General features: G+C 36.4%; 2 protein-coding genes across 7 annotated transcripts; both read right to left on the bottom strand.

The window, feature by feature from the left end:
• Positions 1-6,786: 6,786 nt before the first annotated feature.
• Positions 6,787-17,275, bottom strand: LOC104590642 (Outer membrane OMP85 family protein). Of its 6 annotated transcripts, none has more exons than XR_016077313.1 (12): positions 16,983-17,274; positions 16,802-16,868; positions 16,679-16,714; positions 16,436-16,580; positions 16,126-16,284; positions 15,893-15,963; positions 15,724-15,802; positions 15,486-15,601; positions 15,235-15,382; positions 10,941-11,010; positions 7,971-8,239; positions 6,787-7,439 (listed from the first exon to the last, which is right to left on the bottom strand). XR_016077313.1 is itself a non-coding variant. In XM_088889632.1 (12 exons), the coding sequence occupies exons 1-11, from the start codon at positions 17,014-17,016 to the stop codon at positions 10,573-10,575; spliced, it is 984 nt and encodes a 327-aa protein (XP_088745758.1). In that variant the 5' UTR covers positions 17,017-17,275; the 3' UTR covers positions 8,110-8,239; positions 10,533-10,572. The 6 variants fall into 6 exon arrangements, 3 of the variants coding, with proteins under 3 accessions (XP_010247665.1, XP_088745758.1, XP_088745759.1); XM_088889632.1 differs by lacking the exon at positions 6,787-7,439 and adding an exon at positions 10,533-10,631 and having other exon boundaries at positions 8,110-8,239; positions 16,983-17,275; XR_016077314.1 differs by lacking the exon at positions 6,787-7,439 and adding an exon at positions 13,666-13,791 and having other exon boundaries at positions 8,170-8,239; positions 16,983-17,275.
• A 2,265-nt stretch (positions 17,276-19,540) lies between these two features.
• Positions 19,541-22,201, bottom strand: LOC104590633 (large ribosomal subunit protein uL10). The gene is made up of 5 exons (XM_010249355.3): positions 21,757-22,201; positions 21,586-21,654; positions 20,388-20,486; positions 19,913-20,305; positions 19,541-19,813 (listed from the first exon to the last, which is right to left on the bottom strand). Exons 1-5 carry the CDS (start codon positions 22,012-22,014, stop codon positions 19,670-19,672), a joined length of 963 nt encoding a protein of 320 aa, XP_010247657.1. The 5' UTR covers positions 22,015-22,201; the 3' UTR covers positions 19,541-19,669.
• Between the last annotated feature and the right edge of the window lie 1,230 nt (positions 22,202-23,431).

The raw sequence follows: 23,431 nt of genomic DNA, 5'->3' as shown, positions 1-23,431 counted from the left end.
CTTATATATATAATTTATATTATACTGGTGTTGGTGTAGGTGCATATGTAGGAAATAGGGGTGGATTCGAGTCGAATACTTGGTTATTCGAGTTTGGCTCGTAGGAATGGTATCTGGTTCAAGCTTGAACTCAATTCGAGCTAGAAATTTGAGTTCAAGCTCAGCTCGGTTCATAGCTCGCAAGTTCGAGATGGAGATGGAGATGGGGACCGTCCCGCTCCCATTCCTACCCAAAATGATAAGGACCTGATCCCAATCAAACTATATGTATGTGTATAATTGGGCCAAAGTAAGGAGATTCTCTACACCACCAACCCTATTACCATCCATTGCATATTGGACTTTTTGGATTTGCTAAGCCTTCTCAACATCCTTCACCTTGTATTGGTGATTTTCCTAAAAAAAATAATTAATTGTTCAAGGTTAATTTTTTTTAAAAAAAAGCTTTTTCTAAGATGATTTATTATTACACACGGCAAATTCTTTGGGGCTTAAATTTGATCCCCAAACAGAAGATGATTAGACAAACACAAGCAGTGTTTTAGGCATGAAAATAAAATCCCATGTATGAGATCCCTTGGTCATTAGGGAAGCTTTAGACAAGTAGACAAGCCTTCTAGTCGGATCCTTTTTGTGATTTTCTGTAATCAACCAAGGAATTCTAGATGTGAAACATTCGTTTGGAGCTCAAAGCAAGTCTTTAGAGTGATTTTTCATGCCTTTGATTTGTGGAAAAATAGTAGGCCCAAAATCATAGGCAGAGCTACATTGTAATTAGGGTAAGCAATTGAACCCTTTTGGTTTCTAAAATTATTGAGGGGTTATTCACAATTTATGTTAGATTTAGATTATTTTTTTTTAATTGATCCGCTCAAATAAAAATTGTATTAGGGTCAATTTGAAATATATAAAGGGAAAATTCCATATTAGTGCCTGTATTTTGGGCCTAGTGTCACTTTGGTCACCGAATTTACCTAAACTTTTAAAGCGTGACAATCCAGTACTTGCCGTTAAGTAGCTATTAACCAGTCATTAAGTGGCATTTAAAAAAGTTACAAAATGCCCTTTAAGTGTTATTTAATTTTCTTTATCAACCATCTAAATGTTGACAAAAAATTAACAGTCTCAAATTTTTGCATTTTCCATTCAAGAAAGTTGGGGTCACGTTTGAGTGGACATTCTGGTGGCCCCAACTTTCTTAAATAGAAGAGGCAAGGATTTGAGACTGTTAATTTTTTATCAATGTTTGGGTGATTGATAAAGAAAATTAGATGTCACTTGAAGGATATTTGTGTCTTTTTCAAATGCTACTCAACGGATAATTAACAGCTGGTTAACAGCAAGTACTGGATTGTCATGTTTTAAAAGTTTGGATACTGAATTATCACATGTTAAAGTTTGAGAATCAAAATAATACTAGGCCCAAAGTACAGAATACAAATGAAAATTTTCATTTTGATCCATTAAAGTAAAGCCACTAAATTTCATTAAAAAAACATGGGATACCTCTTATAATTTTAAAAAAGTGAAAGATGGTTTTAATAAAATAACCAACTTGATTAAAAGGTTAAAACAAAAGCTAGCTTTTGCGTAAAATAATCCGAAGACTACATTACCAAACACCAGGTATAGATCATAACCGGGTCTAACCCAATTTGTCTTTTTCTATCATGTATATCTTCAATCTGAACTTTATCATTTTCCATGTTTATTATTAAATTACAAGGTCAAAATAAAATCTCAGTCTCCAGGAAAGGATTTATCGAATCTGACCTAATAAATCTGATTGGAAGTAGGGTTAGTTCTGGGATGCATTACTTACAGTTACAGACCCTACACTGGGTCTGGACTGATGAGACCAAGTACAGGTAGACAGCTATGCCCATTTTCTTATCAGAAAGGAACTGGGTCAAGCCCAACTTAGATCCGACCCATTGACAGCTCCGTGTGAACCCCATTTTAGAACCCCACCAATGGAATTATGGATACGGGTCTCAATTTAACTTCAAACAAAGGCCAGTGGCTACGAAACATAGATGGTAGCTGTATTGGGGTCCATTTCAAAAAATAATTACAATATCCAGCTTTTTGTCCTCTACATTCTCTAATTGCTGATGTGAGTGTACCAAATTTCTCTCTTTGTGAAATAAATTTCCTACTTTTATTTCTTTTTTTTTATAAGAAATTTCCTATTTTTATTCAAAATCAAGATAACTGAAGGAATATATTTTCTCCATCCTGGATTCTCAGTCCTCTTTAACACTATATCCAAATTTCACTAAAGTGGTAACCAAACCAAGTGGGTTTTCTTCAGAATTCACACAGGGGGGGCTTTGATTGATCAAATCCTTTCCAATACCATATCTTTCTGGTATCATAGTTTTTCCGATTAATATTCAGATATTGAAATGTAACAACTAATTAAACTAAAAATGATTAAATATTACATATTAATAAAATGAAATGACTTTGATATCATATATCATGAATAAAATGAATTGAAAATAACGTATGAAACTCAAACTTATGACTCTTTAGTAAACATGCAACGTTCATGCCAATTTTATTAATAGATACAAAATAAATTTTAAATATATATATATATGCATATATTGATATATATTTAAATAAAAATGGGTAATTGGATGGGGTGGATTAATATTCAATCCAATTATAAATGAATTTGAATTCAATTCAGATCAGCCTTAATCTGATTACATTTGAATTCGGACAAATTTGGATACTGTCTGAGGACAAAGACTTGATGGTCATTTATCATCAAACCAACCTCAGACGGGTTGGATAGAAAATAATAAATGAGAAAAATAACCTCAATTCAACAAAGAATTACTCCAACCAAATGGAGTAGAGTTGCATAATAGCAAGTAGATCGCTTCATGGGCCGGGTTTGAGTTTGGTTTTACCAACATTCTAATGAACCCAGCCCAAAGCCTAGCCCGTGAACAGGGCTAATAGCAAGGGACAGAACAAAAATTACAGTATAGCATATAACTGAACAGAACAAGAGCAAACATTCTATAAATAATCATTCCTCTTGTTCAGCCATTAGACCCGGAGAACCTCCCAAACAAGAGTCCATACCCTTTTAAATTAGTTGGCTAAGGTATTAAATTGAGTTCACATCTCCGTCCCACAACGCCCCACAGAATATCTTCGCCGTGTATTGAGAACATCTTCCGATGATGACATCATCGGGATTGGTATTATCATCAGGAGATGTTCCTAATACATGGCGGGAATGTACTGTGGGACATTGTGGGGCGGCCCCTTGTGGGGCGGAGATGTGATCTCCATTAAATTAACCAATATAGGGATCCACCAAGGACCATATATAACATTTATTAGACAAGTCTACTACAAGTATTTTATCACCACCTCAACTAATGCCCCTTTCAGTCTTTTTAGCTCTTCCAAAACCCACAAGTTGCATCAAATTACTTCTTTATTGAAGCAATAGGCCATCTCTTATGTACATGCTTGAACCACCTGGAGACTGGATCTTCTCCTCACAGAGCAGTAGACCTCAAACTCATCCCACCTAGAGTTCAACTATGAGATCAAAAAAAAAAATTATAACCAATCAACTGGTACCATAAAAATGGTAATCAATCAGGTGATATTCATCAAAATTCACAGGGATTTTGATTGGTCAAAGCACTTCTAGTACCATATCTTTCCAGCATCATACATTTACCATTAAGGGGGTGTTCCTTTTTCGGATTTTGAGAGGGGGAAAGTTGGTCAATGGGATTTTGATTCTCATCGACCAAGAAACTCATGTTCTTTTTTTCAGATTTATGTGGGGACTAGCGAAAGCTTAATTTCTTAGGGAAATAAGTTTCTCCTAGGTGAGTAAATAACTTTCTCACATAGGGGAAAAGTTATCAATACTTGAATTGAACAAAAATACCCTTCAAATAATAGATTTTTATGGCTAAAATGGTAATTACCTTATTAAATGGAAAATAAAAGAACATGGGTAAATGCACTTACCCGGATAAATAACTTACCGAAAAATGACCAGGGCCTAATTCTAATGTTGCAAGTTGGCTTGCTCTAGAATAGTTAAACAAGTACTGTAACACTAACTTGAACTTCCTCTTGTAAATGCATAGTTCATCTATGATCAATGGGTTAAATGGGTTCCTCCTACTGAAGGTTTTGTGAAGCTGGCAAGCTGCTGAATATGAATGGATCTTCACGGGGCAACCCGGGCCTGGGAGGTCGAGGGGGCATGGTTAAAGATGGTTTAGGGTTCTTCTTGGCAGGTTTCACCAACTCCTATATGGTGTTTGCTCCTCTTTTTCAGGTGGAAATTCAAGCTCTCCAGGATGGCTTGATCCTTGTAGATAGCTCTCAATAATAATGTACAGAACATTACTATTGAGAGTGATAACAAGTACGTGGTGACCTTCAAAAAATGTCCGTGGTGGTTGGGAGGTTTACTACATCCATCAAATCGTCAATAAGCTAACCTATAATTTGAATTGTTAATTGACCCTTTGGAGGGTTTGTTAGTGGGAACGGGAAAGGGTTTTGTATCTTGGTTTTAGGCAAGGTGGGCTACGTCCTCCCCTGTAATATCTTACTTTCTCTTTCACAATGGTGAAGATGACATGGTTGCTCTTTCTAATATAAGGGCTTCTGATTCTCTAACACAATTGTTATCTATTTGATCATTCTCACCCAAAGCTCCACAACATCTCTCATATTGTGAACCTTGTCAATCACCTTTTTATTCTATATATAAAAGCCATACCATACTGCTCTAGAAAACATAATTCTATGTTTAGTTCTAGAAAACATATGCATCACTAGACCTGTTCATGGGTCAGGTGGCCCGACGGGCCAGCCTGGCCCGGCCTCCGGACGGGCTTGAACGTGGTTATAGGCCCGCGGGCTTAAATTCGGACCAAAAAGCCCGACCCGCAATAAATTCAAACCGGGTTCGGGTTTTGTCAAAATAGCCCGGCCCGGCCCGACCTAATATTAGACTTAAAGTGAGTAATGTGATTATGTCCATTTGAATAAATTTTTTGATTTAAAAATGTAAAATTGTGTTTTAAAATATAAAAGAAAGGGGGAAAAACCCATCTTGTAGGCCCATTGTTCATTTAAATAGGAAAAAAAAACTATCTTAATTTTTAATTCTAATTTGAATAGGGAAAATTGTTTTTCTTTATTAGGTCGGGCTTCGGGCTCAAGCTTCGGGCTTTTTATCAGGGCCGGGCTCAGGCCCAAGTTATAAGCCCGTTGGTCGGGCCGGGCTCGAGCTCGGGCCTAGCATATTTCCCTTAATGACAAGTGAAAGCCCAGCCCGAGCCCGGCCCATGAACAAGTCTATGCATCACTAGGGGTGGTCACAAGCCAAGCCTTTCATGAGCTATTCAAATTTGGCTCGTGAAAAGCTCGGCTCAGCTCAGTTTAAACCGAGCTTTGAGCCAAATTTGAGCATATATAGGCTCGTTTGCTAGTCGAGCCAAGCTCGAGCCCAGTGAAGCTCGACTCTTGAGGCTCGCAAGCCTAGTATTAAATAAAGAGTTTTTATTATATATATACATACATATAAATATATATATTATAAATAATTTTATTATACATAATAATATTTTTATTTTTCATGTATAATATTAAATAATTCTTATTTTTTTTCTAAAAAAATAAAAAAAAATAATTGTATACATATAATTTTTATTTTTCAAAAAAAAATTGACTTATAGTCGAGCTCGAGCTCAAGTCAAGTCTCTAGCTCGAATTGAGCTCGAGCTTGAGCCTAATACTATTCTTGCCTGCCGAGTTCAAATAGCCAAATATTCGGCTAGGCTCGGCTCGAATCCACCCCTATGCATCATTATATTTTGAAATGTTGCAACTCATAAGGCCATGATGGACAGGATGATGGGAGGAGCAGAGTGAATGTGAGTTAAATGTTTTTTTTCTTTTAAAAAATATGAAAAAGCATATTTTATCTGTAAATGTATGTATAATCTTTTAAAACGTGCATATTTATAAATATATGATATTAATATAGTAGAGAAAATATACTAAAAATCAATCACACTGATTTGTTTTTTTTTTTTGATAATCTGAATTACTTGCATATTATAATTTTATAAAAAAATGGCTTTTTTTCGTATCTTTGGAAGCACCTGTTTAATATGATTTTGTTGAAAATACAAAATCAAAACTATAATATTTGTGTTTCCTAAATACCATAAGATGCAGCCTAGGTTAAACTTGACCTATTATACAGCCACAACACCAATCTAGAATGACTAAAATTATGTACAAATTTAGGAGTCCAGATTAGCTGAACTTGATGGCTGTGTAACCAATAGCAACGCCCCATGTCAGCCACAAAGTGCATATGCCCCACAATCACTCGATCTCTCATTTTGCATGATGTGATGTGGAGCGTTATTATTGGTCGCACAGCCCCTAACACAGCCATCACGTTTACCAAATCAGAGTACAAAATTTTAATCTGAGCTCAAAATTTAGAGGTTAGAGGATTAAATAATATATATCATAATCTAATTTGAGTGAAAATCACAGAGGTTATTACTGGTTGATGTGGAGCGTTATTATTACTGGTTAAATAAATGGCCCCTAACACAGTCCCTGAAACCGTAGCTTGTAACCAGTAGGTGTTTGGCACCGGTGTTTGGCACCGGTGCTGAGAACATCGCACCATTTTCTTATAAAAATGGAGTTGAGCATGTGGTACTTTTTATTTGAAACTGGTGATGCCACATAGGCATTTTTTAAGAAAACAGCACTGGTTTTGTTTGGTAACAGTGCTGACAACAACATTTTCAACATTGATCTATATTATCCAATATCCAGGTTGATACCATATTATTACACTGCTGGCAAGTAACAATGCACTGTTTCCATATTATTACTTCATACCACACTTTCTCAATTTCCAAGATATAGTCTGAAGCAACATTTTTCTGAAAAAATGGTACCAAACAAGAGAACGTTGTTTGAAGCACCGCTTTCTCTGATGTGGCACCGTTTCTCAAAAAATAGCATCGATGCCAAACACTCTCTAAGATGCAGCCTGCAGGCACCACCCTGTCTCCACTGGATCTATTCCTGCTCATCTAATTGAGCTGGCCTCCTTTGATCTTGTTAATCACATAGATGGGACAACTTTCTGTTTTGGGTGTTCATTCTATGAAAACACATTAACCTCTATCCCCTTACCCAAGACACTCTCAAAACAGAAGCTCAAACCTTATTAATACAAGAAGGATTGGAAACAAATCTGTGAACAGACATTTAGCACTAAACCTGGCTTCATCATATTTTGTCTGTACAAAGCTTTGACTGGGCTCTCACTACTGTATCGTCCAGGACAGTCACATATGCAGCTCAACATTATGATCTATGAGATGTAATTGGTGAAGATCCTGTCAAGGCTCAAGGTAGTAAAATAACTCAGTTTGGAAAGAATACAAATACAAAGATGTACGGTGCAAACACATACAAAAATAATACAAATTATAAGGTTTTGCACCCTACATATTTGCATTTTTACTCCTTGAAAATTCTCTCTGCATATCTTTCAGAAGTTGCAGTACAATAAAATTGTGTTGGCCATGCCAAGGAATCTAAACTTGGACACAAGTAAATGACATGATAGGTAATTTTTTTATCAATTTCCTTTAGGCTATGTTTGGTTTGAAGGAAAAAGTAGGAAAAGGAAGGGAAAGGTAGGGAATCCTTTAAAACCTTGTATGGGTTTCCCTACCTTTCCTTTCCTTTCCCTACTTTTTCCTTCAAACCAAACACAGCCTTAGCAACTTCAAATTGCTCTCTGATCAAAATGTGAAAAATACATGGAACAATTGCAACAAGATCAATTTGGTGGCATGATTGTTGTGCAAGTGAGGCTCAACCAGAGCTTTGATCTTTTCAACCAATAGGACCGTCTTCAGTACCTTTTTTATCATAAAATATCTTGCTCAAAGTTATTTGCATAGCCTTGGGCATTTTTCCATGGTAATTGACTTTTTGACACAAACGGTATCCTTCATGCACAATGGGCACTTTCATGAAACAACGTTGCTGATGCCAAAATAGACACTCTTTTGCTGAAAGGCATTTATGGCGTAATCAATCTGAAACTGACCAGAATGAAATTTAAATCGAAGGCCATAACCAAAACCAAATCCAGACCCTGGTTTGCCATGTCTAAGAGCAGGATTTCCTGGATGACACAAGTGAACAAAAAGTTAGTATTCACTATTCACTATTCTTTTGCATTGAAAACTTCGTTTTACACCCCATTTAACTTCTTTTAATGTAAATGACAAGGAAAGCAAAGTTTTCATTGTAAAGGAGGCAAAAATATAGCTCAAACATTTCAGCATGAAATGTGTTCATTTCATTTTACATTTTTAACAAACAAAGCCAAAAGAGAAATGTTCATTACATAAGACATTTCCATTGTTAAATTATGACAGTAACATTATTTAGATTGGTAAAAGGAGAAGTTGAAACATAATCATCTAAGCCTTGTCCGTCCCAACTGTATGGGGTCGGCTACATGAATCCTGTTTTCCAATTCCATTCTGGTCGGTGTCATATCCACTGTTAAATTATGAGCACTTAAACCTACATCCTTTTCAATCTGCCCCTAGCTCTTCTAGCCCCTTTAATTTGTAATAGATCACTTCTTATAGGTGCTAAGATGGTCATCTCTGCATGTGACAAAATCATATCATAGTCTACTTTCTCTCATTTTATCACCTATTGGAGCTACTCCTAGGTTCTTTGAATGATTTCATTTCTAACCTTGTCCTTTCTAGTTTTTCCATTCACCCATATCAATATTTGCATTTATACTACACTCATTTATCGGATATGTTTCATGACTTTCCAACACTATCCATACAACATTTGTGACCTTACAACTGTTTTCCATTTAGCCCAAGTAGTATTTGCCTATCACATAAAACTCCAAATGCACCCCTCCGTTTTTCCCATCCTACTCTAATTCTATGGGAGATGTCTCCCTTATTATAAATTATTGAACCAAGGTAACAGAAAAGCTCACATTGAGTTATCTCTTGGTCTCCGATCCCAAATGTACCCTGATTTGCACTCCTATTATTGTTAAACCTACATTGCATATATTTTGTTTTAAATTTTTAATCTTATTTTAAAATCTCTTGTTTCTAAGGAATTTGTACATAAATGTAATTTTGCATTTAACCCTTCATTAGTTTTAGTCTATGTTTGGTCAATTCATTCATGATTAGTGCAAATAAATAAGGATTAAGTGCTAAACCTTGGTGAAGACCCATTGTTACTATAAAATCTCATCTCTCCCAAAGTACTACCACCCTCATACATATCCTTAAATAGGTTTGTGCACTTATTTGGAACTCCTTTCTTTTCCAAAACCCACCATATTATTTCTCTAGTTACTCTATCATATGCTTTCTCTAGATCAATTAATACCATATGAAGATCTCTCTGCTTCTTTCTAAATTTTTATATCAATCATCCTAATAGAAAGATGGCTTCCATGGTTGATCTCCCCGGCATAAACCCAAATTGGTTTTCTATTTACTTTTTTCATGTCGTAATATTTGCTCAATTATTCTCTCCCAAAGTTTCACAGTATGGATGATAAGCTTAACCCCACATAATTATTACAACCTTGTATATTGCCTTTGTTTTTTAAATATAGGTACCATAGTGCTCTTTCTCCATTCATCCGACATCTTTGTTTTCATCATCTTATTAAATAGTTTAGTTAGCCAATAGTTTAGTCTCATTTGGATCTTAACCAACCTTTATGACCCCAATAAGGCAATAACTACAAAGAAAAGAATGAAATGTGAGAGGAGTTGTATGCAATTCAAGGGTTATGGGATGGTCATTGGTGCTTGGGAGAGGACTTAAATGTTATAATATTCTCTGAGGAACATCAGTCGATTACAATCAGCATGAGGGAGTTCAATGGTTTTATTGAAGACTGTGAGTTGAAGGAAATTCCACTCCAGCAAGCTAGGTTCACCTGGTCTAATCATCAAGAAAATCTTCTTTGATCTAAGCTGGATAGATTTCTTTGCAACTTAGCCTGGGAGAATCATTGGGGAGATTTGGTTTCTAGGGCTATGCATAGGGTCACTTTTTATCACTGTCCTATTAAAACAGGTTTGGGATCATTTGCTAATGGACCTGGAATATTGTCTGCTGTTCTTGCATTCTTTGAGAATCATCTTCTTCACTTCAATCATGATCTCCCTCATCCATCTTGTTGCCAGCAGAAACTTTCCCTTGTCCTTCTTCTCCATTTCCTTCTTCAAGTAAACTCACCTCCAGAATTTACAGTCTCAACCAAAAAGAAAAAAGAACAATAAAGATCAATGGTTGATACTGAATGGATCCTGATAGATTTACAAAAGATTTCCCTTTGTCATTTACTATAACAGCAACAGTTTTCCTTTCTAATTTCTCAATCATTCTTTGGTGGATTGCAAGCTGTGTACCTGCTTCTCCATCTCTATGCATCATCATTAATCACCCAAATCAGGTCTTCACCCCGAAAATCCCACCACCAAATTTAAAATTTGTAGGCCTTACATGTTCTACATCAACATTGAACATGAAATCTGTCATAAAGAGACAAGATATGGAGATAGAGATAGAAAGAAATAGAGAGATGGGTTTCAGATACAGAACATTTAATGGGTGAAAATGGAGAATGAGAGGAGAGAGTAGGAATACAAAAAGAATAAGATAAATTGCAAGGATCGTGAAATAGGGAGTTGAACTCTCCCTTTTATGTAGGGTAATAGATACATGTCTATATACCTATAAAATGAAAATATGCCAACGGTATGTTCAAACCTAAGAATAAGTGCAATTGAAGAACTATCAAGTATAATACAACTAACCAGGTACATGGTGACCGGAGCCCAAGTCTGTGCCACAGTCCACGAAAATAGTACCTTCCAACACCTTATTCTGAGTAAAAAAAAAAAAGATAATGAAGTTTTAGTACTTGCATTATTTTTATTTTCCATTTTCTCATTCTTTTCAAATTGCAACTGCAAAAGATGATAGCTTCATAACACTGGAAGATATAAAATTATGATTTAGTAGAGAGCATTCAAGCATATCAATGAAGTAACATCAACAACAGTAATAGAAAATAATCACTGATAACAAGAAAACTCCCCATATTCTTTATGGGTTTCATCCGAAGTAGCCAGTTTATAAATCATAGTGACCTTACAACAAACATTAAATTGCAGGAATGACTATCAAAAATATAAATAAACCACCCCCAGCATGTCAGTGACAGAGCTCCTCCTTTATAAGAAAGAATATATATTATAGGAACTGCATTCATTAAGATATCCTAATTGCACAAGGCCCAACAACTTCATTGGATTTCAAATTCAATAAAAATTCATATGCTTTGTAACCAAGGTTCATTGGATATATATCAGGCATGTCGTATCGTATCTTTGGGGGTCTGATACACTTGTTTACAGGTGTTTCGGGACCCAACTCTTTTTTAATAAAAAATAGGCTTAAATATCTTCCCAAAAACCAAATTTTGAAAAAAAAAAAGAAACTAAAAAAAATATTTCTGTGTGTATCTAAGTACCAATACGCCTCTGCCGATACACAGAAGCGTATCAATACTTTGAACCATGTTTGTAACAAGAAAAGTACCCTTAAGAAACCCAGAGTCCCATAGGACCAAACCTGGTACACAGTACCCTAAAAATGCATGCATTTAATCAAAATGTTTACTGTAAAATGGCATCCTTTCAGTATTTGTAACACTTATTTTCTTTCTTCCCTTTCTTCTTGATAATTAACAGTCAGAAATTTTTATCAAGTAGAAAAGAGGTTGACCCCTACTACTAGGGAGGCCTAATAGCAGGGAAAAGAGCGTAGTGTGATACAAGATAAAAACAAGAAAAAATACAAAAAATACATTCATGATAGATGTTCTGGCCCCAAGGTTTGGTGCCCCAAAACAAAGACCTAGTCTCCCAACCCCAACAATGGCAAGTGAATCTGTCAAAGCATTTATAGATCAAGGACCCACCTGAACAAGGTGTTCAGAAGGGTAGCAATGGATTTTGCCTCTCTTAGAGCAAATATGAGAGCACAAGGACCTTCCCTTGTTGAGACCATCCATCAATTACTACCTGACAATTCCCCTTTTTATGGATAACTTAAAGATTTTATTGATTATAAAAAAATGTTGTACATAAAAGTGTGCCTAGCACCCCTTTGAGTGTGGGCCATCCCCTGCTGCTGTCCATCCCCTTTGTCCCCCATAAATAACTAGGGGGGACATTCCCCCAAAACAGCTGATCCCTTTGTGCTCCTTGTTTGGCTAGCTCATCAGCTAGCCTGATTGCTGATCATTGAATGCAGAAGAAGCTCATGCTTGATTGCCTAGCCAGGTACCTTACTTCTCTAATCATATGTAGGGATTGCTAAGGCCCTAGGCTATTTTTCTGAAACCATCCAACCACTCCAATGGGTACAGAGTAAATTGTGATTATGAACCTATTGGCATCCCTATATACTCCTCCAATACCTGAAGCTCCTTAGTTCCCCAAACTACAGCCATGAAATACAGCTTGAGAGTATTGGGAGGAGGGGGACTAAAGTGTGGCTATGATGCTTTGATGCTTTGATGCTTTGATGCTTTGAGCTGTGGATGACAAAGGGATGACTTGCCATTCTCTAATAATGTTATTTGTCAAGAATGGTGCATAGATCTTGAAGGTTTTCACCCAATGGGCCACCTTTACATCAATGTTTTCAATTAAGGCTTCCTATGATTGGATGGTTTCCCTGAAGGTTCTTGCATTTCTTTCTTCCAAAACTGTCCAAAAGATTCCTGCTTTTGTACATCTCAAAAAGATTTTTTCTCTCCTTTATAAAAGAGGTCAAGAAAATGCTTCTGTAGGTGAGGCCCACCTATACACTAGGGTCTAGACAATCAAGTATAATTCCAATGGGCCTATTGAGAGGTACAAAGCTAGATTGGTTGTAAGGGGCCATGCATAGATATACGGTGTAAATTACTTGACCTTTGCTCCAGTGGCCAAAAGCAAATTCTACAAATCTTGTACAGGTCTAAATATTGATTTTCCACTTGCAAAAGAAATTTGCATTTATCAAACTGTCAATATTTGCCATATAGAACAAGAGAAGTGTGTCTCTGTTGTAATTTAATTTTGAAAAGTTCCCTTCCTAAACCAATAAATGATTTCTAAAAGCTCTTATTCAATTAGGCTAAATACAATAAACATATAAAAATTAAACAACCCATGGATGATATGGTTCAACTGTTCAAGGATGAAAGTTCAACGGCCCCCTGGTATCTTGACAGATCTGATCACTAGTAGGGTCCCCCATTCACTGCATACAGAGAAAACAAAAATGAGAATTCTCTACGGATGATTTGGTTCAAGGATGGACACCTATTGTTTTTGTACAACTTTCAGTTATCTCTTCCAATTATAGACAGGTTTCTTTTCAGAGATTTCCCTCCCCTAAAAATAATGATGGCTGATCCTTGAGAAAAATGAGTCCATCAGGCATAGACAGAACATCATGCAAAAAGGAGAGATCTTATTAGCTTACTTGGGCTTTGTTGGATCTAGACGCTCATTTTGTATACGTTTCAAAGTCTAACTTCAAGACCTCAGGCTCATGACATCTGCTGGACCACAGAAGGCAGATAAGGGTGATTAACAGATCCATATAATCCTGTTTAGAGATGGATGTAAGTTAATGCCAATTTTTCAATATTCTTCTCTAATTAAAGACAGCTACTTTTCAACTTGATGGCAAGGGAGCCCATGGTGACAACAATTCCACACTATTATTATTTTTTTCTGCTAATTCCACATCGTTATTGTTAGAACTAATTTTTTGAAAATCATAATTATATCATAAATCATAGAAAAGGTTGCATTGGATCGAATCATTAATCATATCAAAAATCGTAAGTATTTTATTTTTAAATTTGTAAAAAACAATATGGTAAAATTTTATACATATATGAGTTATTTTCAACTAATTTTAAAGTTGAAACCACCATATGTTTAATTAGTATAACAGACTTTACCACTTGTACACTTGAACGGTAAGATGACATAATCAAATTTGACAAGAAAGTAAATTAGCTCATATATAATAGTTCCTTGGACTGCACGTTCAAGTGGGTCCCAAGGATTTCCAATTGCTTGGATGATACTCTAGCAAGGACAGAGGTGACGAGGCAGAATCTACTATGAGGAAATCCTGGGGATGGGAGACTTGGGAGTGAATTGTAATGTCTCAATCAGATAATAATTAGTTTGATCAGGTAAAGGCTGTTTTGCATTTATACCATGCTATGTGATTTTATGGATAGTATGTATCCTCTCATAATTCAGATCCTTCATTCTCCCTCTTCTTCCCACCATGTCCACCCAAGTAGGATGTTCTCCCTTTTTATTTTTTTGATGAATAACAGACTCCTTCCCGTCCTACACCATTAATACAACTAAACTGTATTGATTAAAAACAAAAGGAAAAAAAATGGTTCCTTAACTTATATGTGATTGAGAAAAAAAAAAGGAAAAAAAAAACAATAAGGTTTCTAAATAGGCTTTTAATAACCCAGTAAATCTTATTCAGTACAGGTTTTGAAACAAAAGTCCCTTGAAAAATTATATAAAATAAAGAAACAATGAAGTAGAAAAGTAGGTTCCGGTTGAATTGATTCAAATGATAAAACACATTAATCATATAAATTGTAAGATTCATGAATCAAATCATAAGATTCAAACAGTAATTGCAAGATACTTTTAGAAAAAGGATTTAGGCATGAGGTTCGAATACAAACACTTCGGGATTCACAATTCAAATCATGAACTATACAGAAATCATAAAATTTTGACAAATTATGGTTATATTAGAACCAATTTAGTTCATGCCATGGTTATCAGCTACAAAAGTAACATGTCTGAGCAGGGAATGTCTTTTGAAGAAGGATAATAGGCTTAGTTTTATTTTGCAATTTGACCAACATTGAAATGACTTCAGGTCTTCGGCAATACTTGAGTAACTTGACCCAAGAACAGGCAAGTTGCCTGCATAAGCAACTTAGCATGTAACCTGAGAAACAGTAAGGTCCTCAAGAAAGGGGGCAAAATTAGTACATACCAAAGGGAATGTGAGTTCATTGTTCACAACCAGACATGATCTCCCAGACCCAACTGCACCTTCTCCATAACCACGAACGCTACCAAGGCCCCCAATTGCAAATGCTTGATAAGGAGCCATGTCCCCCACAATGGAACCACCTGTCAGGCTGTTGAAGGAAAAGGTCAGAGTGATGATAACAAGGAATCGACAAGAACCAAGCACAAGTCATTTCCAAATATTGCAAAATAGAAATGTCATTCATGATTCACCTAGTCAAGAAAAATGCAGGCCCTACTTTAAGTCCCTTTGATGCAACAAATTTGAATCGGTTGAAAATTAGCCACCTAGATAGAACAGGCATTCCTTGTTCTATTTGAAGACTCAACTGAACCACATAACAACAAAGTTAATGAATTACAAATGTCTTATCCTTGATTTTAGAATATAAGATTAACATACAAGTGGAAAAAAATCACAAGTTCTAGATGGATGGTACGAATATTTTACTTGAGAGAAACTGCTCTCATTTGCCTTGGCATAATGGGACTCCTGCTTCAGAACCACCATATTATCATGAGGACCACCGCTGCATAAAAGGCATTTCAAACAGAAAAAAGATAAAATCAGTTCTTCAGCTTAATTTCAAGATTGACAAATAACTGCAAGCCAGAATTACCTGCAAGTCACAGGAAACCCATCAATGTCTCTGCTTATGGAACGACCATCGTCATTGATTGGACGTACATGCTGATCGAAATTACAATGGATAAATTAAATTAACAGCTAGAATTCGGTATTGAACCTGAAAGGCTGAAACCGGAAAATTTTTCTTTCTTTTCTTTTTTTTTTTTTTTTTTTGGATCGGTGCTGAAACAGGAAAAGTTGAGAGTTGTAACAAGTGAAACCTACCTCAAACTTTATGCTGGTTGTGCTGCTCCAATTGGAACTTGCGGGCTCATTCAGATCAACCCCTGCCGAGAAACGGCACAGATTGACACCACCACTTCCCGAGCGAGAAAAGTTGTCAATGGGCAGGCCATGGACCCCAATCTCGGGTGAAATTGAATGCTGTATACACCAAATATTCCTATTAGACACAAAACGATCTCTCCCAATCGCAATATAGTAGCTCCAAATTCCCCAATTTGCCTGTAATTGCCTATAACCAAAAGAGTAAACGTCATCCGTAAAAAGAAAAAGAAAAGATACAGAGACAAACCTGAATGACAAAGGACTGTTGAGCCAGCCATTCGGGTCTTGGCCTCCTATAAGCTATCAAGATATTGGAATCATAAAGCCCCTTATCCCAGGAAACGTCAAGCTTCTCACTTCCGCCAAACAAATTGGGGTGTTTGATGCAAAGACTACAACGAACAGAACAAACTCAGAACATCAAAAACTGAAAAAGACGATAATCGAACGACCCATCTTCAAATAAGATCAACAGAAACCAATACCGTACCTCCCAATAATCAATGAAAGCGGATTTCCATTGTCCCTGAAGAAAACCAAATTCTCTGTGAAATATCGCAACTTGCAACAAATATAACCAAACTGCACATAGCTTGGGAATGAGATAAAAAACCTGAGAGGAGGAAGCATCAACGCTGCACATAGCTTGTGAGTGAAATCAACGTTCACATCTATCTTGGCTGTGGAGCAGAGACAATGGCGTCAAAACAACAAATGGTTAAAAGAGAAGAAAATAGGGATTTTTGGTTGTGGGTTTCGATTTTTCTGTATTTCGATTACAAAGAAGTACTAACCTTTGCCAGCATGGATGCTCTTCTGAGCTCCCATCCCATCACTTGAGCAACCATTAAACGGAACTTGAACTTTGAAAATCTTCAATGCTCAAGCCAATTCCGAATGGATCGACGAAGAGTATACGAACGAACAAATTAATAGAGATGGGCTCTCTGTTGGTTGAGCAGAGAGAGAGGGAGAGATGGTTTGTCAGGCTAAAACAAACAAATGGTGATTATGCCTTGCGTGGAGAGTGAGAACACAGTAAACTTGTCATTACGGGTAAGGACTAAGGAGTGAGGAGTGAGGAAGAGGGGAACCTCAACCCAGAGCCTTTTTATAAGTTTCTACTCACTTCCTTCACATGCAAAGGAAACGTATCCAATGTGGTGCACATGAAATTGAGCACCCATTATCCACCACTAGATGGACGGTGGATCTCAGCAGGGCCCATCATGATCACCCACTTTCCATGTTTGAACTGGGGTGTTCTAAGTTCTAACAACATAGTTGGTTGTGATTCATGGTTGATTTTGATTTTGTCTTTTTCATTCAAATCAGTTTTACTAAATGCAATATAAATGTATATATGAGCATAAATATTTAAATTGAATCGAATTACATGGACAAAATCACTTTTACTAAATGCAATATAAATGCATATGAGCATAAATTCAGATTACATGGATCACATAGGTGAATCTATTTGCAGCCATATATAAAATCTAGGGTAGTTTTTAAAAGCAAAAAAAAAAAAAAACAAAATAGTAAAATCAAGGAAATTGGGGTGTAGTGTGGGGCGCAGATGTAAATGTAATCTCTATATTCCTTTTAAAAGAGCAAGAAGAAGAGAGGGACAGAGGGTGTGAGGTTGGAACACAACGATCTCTCCATATTCCTCCAAGGCATTTCAACGATCCAATGGAAGTCAGGAGTGCAATCAGGGGACATCAAAAAAGTTTTATTATCAGAAAAGTTTTATTACTCACACTCAAGGAAGACCGCGAAATATATGTTTGGCATCGATGCTGCATATATGTTTGGCACCAATGGCAGCACCATTTTCTGATGTGTGGGTTAGAATTTAAAAGCACTTTAAGAAATGTTGCTGTTAGATAGGACATTTTCTGGGAGGAATAGTAACGTTTTCTGTTTGATATCAAGGCTTTAGGAAATGTTATCCATCACTTCCACCTCACATTCATGTTGGCAACAAAGAGCTGCAGTTTCAGAAAACGTCAAATTCGGCATTGCTTCAAACCTTGACTTTCCAATTTCTAAAGTATGACTTAAAGTATTATTTTTTATAGAAAAATAATTCTAAACACCCATTTACTGAAGTATCATTTTTTCCTACATGACACTAATGTGACACTGAAGCAACGGCAATGATGCCAAACATACGCCAAGATATCACGTTGAGGAACCCCACTCGGAGCTAAAATGTATTGTCTTTCTCGATGCAACAGGCAGAGCCCTCACTCGCTGGGTCTAGTTTTGTTTGTCTTGTTTTTTCAATCTCCCTGTTATATCATAAAAATTAAATGTATGATAATAAGATGCTTCGCACCAAGAATTTGGAATTTCAATCCAACTAGACAAAAGGGAAAAGGGTTAGAGCCTAGAGGTGCCATGGAGCTCAGGCTAATAAGCGGTCCATATCCATACACACTCATACAAAAAGACTACAAACTAAAAACATTAGCTTAAGTGATGATTACATAACTACGTAAATGCACAGAATATATCTAGTCAAAAAGATCCAACTAAGGTGTAACGCAAATTTATTTGCATTGACGCAAAATTAGTGACAGAATATGCCCCTCACAAATGTGCACCTCACAAACACATCCACCGTTCATTTAAAACAAGGCACCAGGTGTGAGGAGCAGATCCGGTCTCGCAAAAATATGGTACTCCAAATGATTTTGGTGTAAATTCTAATTTATTTTCTTTCAATTTTTATTTAATATAAAGTAAGAGAGGACCCAAAGCAGAACAAAGTAAATCAAAAACAAAATTAAACAAGAAACTGCAATCTTTTCATTTGCACTCCATACATGATACATGTACTAGTGCAAATAAAAGTGGACTGCAACCAAACGCAGCCTAACAGTGTAGTTAACAATACATGATGCCGGTGTAGTTAACAATCCACAACCACATGTGATTTAGCTGCATAATCCTCAATAATAAGATTGCCTCATGAAGAAAACAAGGATTGGATTCTTGCAACATTGCACCAGTTTGGAACCGAATATTAAATCGCTGTAAAAAAGAGAATATTTGTCCTGAATCGGTGAATATAGCGTAATGGTGAATTGGTGGTTCAAAGCATCAATACGGTGCAGCCCTTATTGGCTGAGATCATGATAAACAACGCTCATCTAATGGTGAATGGTGGTTAACCCCACAAGTAATATGGATCAGAATCATCCACTAGTCCCCCTCGGTAGCCAGAGTATCAGAATCAGTGTCCAACCCAACAGTCATCAAAACTCAGAACTCGCGAGGAAGTGACGTCTTAACACAAGAAAATCGCATGTAAAAGATTAACTCATCAATAAGACAACGAAAATCATCCAAAACTAAAAATTCATGTGAAAGCTACGATGTCAAATAAGCCTTTAACAAATATGAAAGGAAAGAAAGAAAACAAAACTCTAATCTGAATGTTCCATCCTGCAAAATCAACAGATGTTACTACTTAATCAAACAAGCTGAATCCCATGTCATCATCAGACTCCTCTGCCGGCTCCTCTTTCTTCTCCTCCACAGGAGCAGCAGCTGGGGCCCCACCAGAAGGTGCTGCAGCAAGAGGGGCGGCAGCAACTGCAAACTTTGAAGGATCCTGCAGATTATAATTTGTTTATGCCAATATAAAGTAACCTCTAGGATGTATAAACAGAAGAGGGAGCATAAATATTAGAAAGTAGCGTAACTAACAAACCTTCAAGTATTCTTTCACTTGTTCTGCCTGAGGATAAGAGTACTCTGTGGCAACAGCAACAGCAAGAACATTTTTGTATGCATTAACGAACATGTGTGGTGCTGCTGCAAGGGTTGGGTACGAAACTGCCAGTGAGAGTGCTGTCACCATAGACACTCCTGATACAAACTTCTCCATGAGGTCATCTTCTGTGAGATCCAACACTTCCGGACTGAAAACAGACCCATTGTCATATACAGACAAAATGTTTAATCCATATGAGAACGGTCTGATCCCCAGCTTAGCCAAAAGAGCAGCTTCGGAAGATCCAACCTTCTCTCCCTTCTTTATCAGCTCAACGGGTGTGATAATCTCAACAGTACCTTTGTTAATCTTGGTGGGGATGTTGAGAACCTGCAAAGTATAAACTATAAAGTGTTATAATCAAGAAAGAAATGCAAAGAGGGAGATCGCATTTATGTGACAGGATATAAACCTGGAAGAAGGAAGTCTGAGAAGGGTCCAACCCAGTATTTCCAGGAGGCACAACGACATCAATTGGAGCAATCAGACCAACACGGGCAGGAGCTCCAACCTGTTTATAACAAGAAAGAATTATTTCATCAACAATCTTCTAAGATCATATACAGATGTGGAATCATCCAATCGTTGATTCTAAACTAAGATATCTTTGAGAATCAAAAAGTGAAAAGGCTTTTAAATAGATATGGAACACTGTTTCATATGAGACAAATAAAGCAAACCTTTGGCAGAGTAAATGGCCCCACTGTTAAATTCACATACAATAATTCTATTTTTCAAAATACAAGACGGTGAAATTGGATTTTAGAAACCATATGGTTTACATTAGAAGCCTAACAATGAAGATTTTACCAAGTCTCCACCCGGTGTTGATTCGAAACAATAGATTTCAGTGAGAAACAGGTACTTGATTTAAGAAAATACATGCTGCATAGAATATATCGCATACAATTAAAAGGATTCCATCTGTTGAGGTACAAGTTCAAGGAAGACTCTCATTTTAATTTGCACGAGTTCCCAAAAAAGCTACTGCAAGCAAAACACAAATTTTCCGGAAGGGTACCAAATGCACACAACCCAAAATACATGCAAAACATACAGCCTTCGAAATACAAAATCCTGGCATCGCATCTTAATAATTTGATGGTCGTTCCAAGTCATTTGACAAGGCAATACAAGCCTAGAATAAACGAGGAACAAATTTTGCAAAAGGCCACTATTGCATAAATCTTCAGTTCAATTCAACAAGATGGATATGGGAAAATACTTAAGAAACAACATTTTGCACGGTCCGAAAAATATTTTAGAAGAACCCCGATATCCTGGCAGGCCATAAATTGCTGCTACAAACCCCATATATTCCTCAGTGATACAACTAAATAAGTAAGACCCCACTTTAATATTAAAATAACCCGTTCCTATTTTGGATGCTTCATTGGTAGATTTTCAGCATCATGACTTTTGTTTGTTGGGTCTCTACAGGCATTTTCATAACAAATCTTACAAACATGTATTTCCATTTTCTTCCCTCTACATGTCCTCCATCTTAGACTGCGTTTCAATGGTAGCAATACAATTAACCAAACAATATCCAGCCCACAACTAAGTATAAACCAATACTCGAATCTTTAAAGAAATAGAGAACACCAAACCTTGTATTTAGCAACTTCCTCAGACACTTCCTTCAAATCTCCCTTGGTGAAAATAAGACCAACATTTCCCTGTTGAAAAAAAAAAAGAGAAACATTAATCAATCATCTTAAAAACCCTAGAATCCGAAGACAGAATAACAAAACGGAGAAACAGACAATCTCAAAACGTACCACCAACAGGGGGATGAGGTTCAAAAACGCTTTATTGCCGGTCTTCTCGGCGTGAAGCCGGATCGACCTCTTCATCATGGTATTTTTACCCATAAGGACAACGGAATCACCACGTAGCCCCTTACGGATGTTCTGCAACTGATTCGACCCAACATTGTCAGCCGACGCAACGAGGATCTGAGTGTACTCGTCGAGAAGCTGGCAGAGCTTCTGATCGTATGCGGCCTTCTTCTCAGTCTTGGAAGGCTTCACCGCCATTACACTATTTTTGAGTTTCAGAGAAAGATAGAAGAAAACCCTAGAATTGAAGAAGGAGGACCAAGACGACGCGAGAGCTCGCCAAGGCGGACGAACAAAAAGTCTCTTTAACCTCGCTAGGGCTTCCTCTTCCACGCCTTGGAACTTATAAAACCCTAAAAGGGTTTCTATATCTGTATACCCCTGGGTTTTGCTATAATGACTTAAATATCCCTCACTTTTGAAAATGATTTGAAGTAGGGTTTTCTTACAATTTCCAAGTTACAACAGGATAGGACAGGTAGCATGTGAATGTGATAACAAGTGATTGTTATAATATTTTTAAAATATCCCTCTATTATCTCCATATCCTCCGTTTCTCCTTCGGCCCTCCGTTTATCAGAATGTTGATGTTAAATAATTGAGTGGTGGTTCAAATAATCCCTACCGAAATGCAGAATCGATCCCTTATATTACCACCTACCTTCGAGAATAATTAACATGTTGCAGTAAATACAAAAAAAAAATGAAGAAAATAAAATACCAATTCTAACTTCCAACCAAAATGTGGTAGTAGCCGTTAGGGGAATAAGTATGGCTTTTCATAACAAGACCGAAACGGATTAATCCGGTTCAATCCAATTTGAGTTGGTCGGTTTTTTTTTTACATCGGTTGGTTTCAGGTTACAAAAAAACATAAACCGATGGTTCGGTTCGGTTTATATATATCTGATATATTTCAGTTTTACTATATATATATTTCAGTTTTAATATATACTTCAGATATATATTTGTGGAGATTTATTTCAAAAATACACATATTATATATAAAAATTCTGATATATAAAATATCACTTTTAATCCATCAAATCATTTTTAATTTGTAGGCATCCAGCCTTTGCTTTTTTAGACTTGAATCCTTTACCGTTCATACCGAGAGAATCATTCACAAAACCGACCCAACCCGATTCAAACCGACCAGGTCGATTTTACTTAGTATTGGGTTGGTTTCGATTTCATTTTTAGGTAAATCGACCAGGTTGGGTCGGTTGAAAAAATGCCAGTAAACCAACCCAACCTTACCCGTAACGGCCCTAGGAATAAGCAAACCAAGCCAATTCATGAGTTATTCGAGATTGTCTCACTAAATATTCAAACTCAGCTCGAAGATTTTCAAGTTAAGTAGTTCGTCGAGTCAGTTTGAGCTCCATAGTATTCGGCTCAAGAAGCTCACAAGCCTGATCGAGCTTCTAATAAAATATTTTCAGTCTTTTTATTTATAATACATATAAATATTAATTATTTGATAATAATTTATTTATAATATAAATAAATAAATTTATAATCAAGTTTTATAATATTTTAAATATTAAATTATTTGTATTTTTTAATAACAAATTATTTATAATTGACTTGAATAGCTTGCAACTATCGACTC

Source organism: Nelumbo nucifera, chromosome 6 (genome assembly GCF_055504915.1).
Source record: "Nelumbo nucifera cultivar China Antique chromosome 6, China Antique-T2T, whole genome shotgun sequence".
Lineage (NCBI taxonomy): Eukaryota > Viridiplantae > Streptophyta > Magnoliopsida > Proteales > Nelumbonaceae > Nelumbo > Nelumbo nucifera.
Note: the sequence above shows the minus strand (reverse complement) of the source record. Positions and strands in the feature narration are given on the sequence as shown.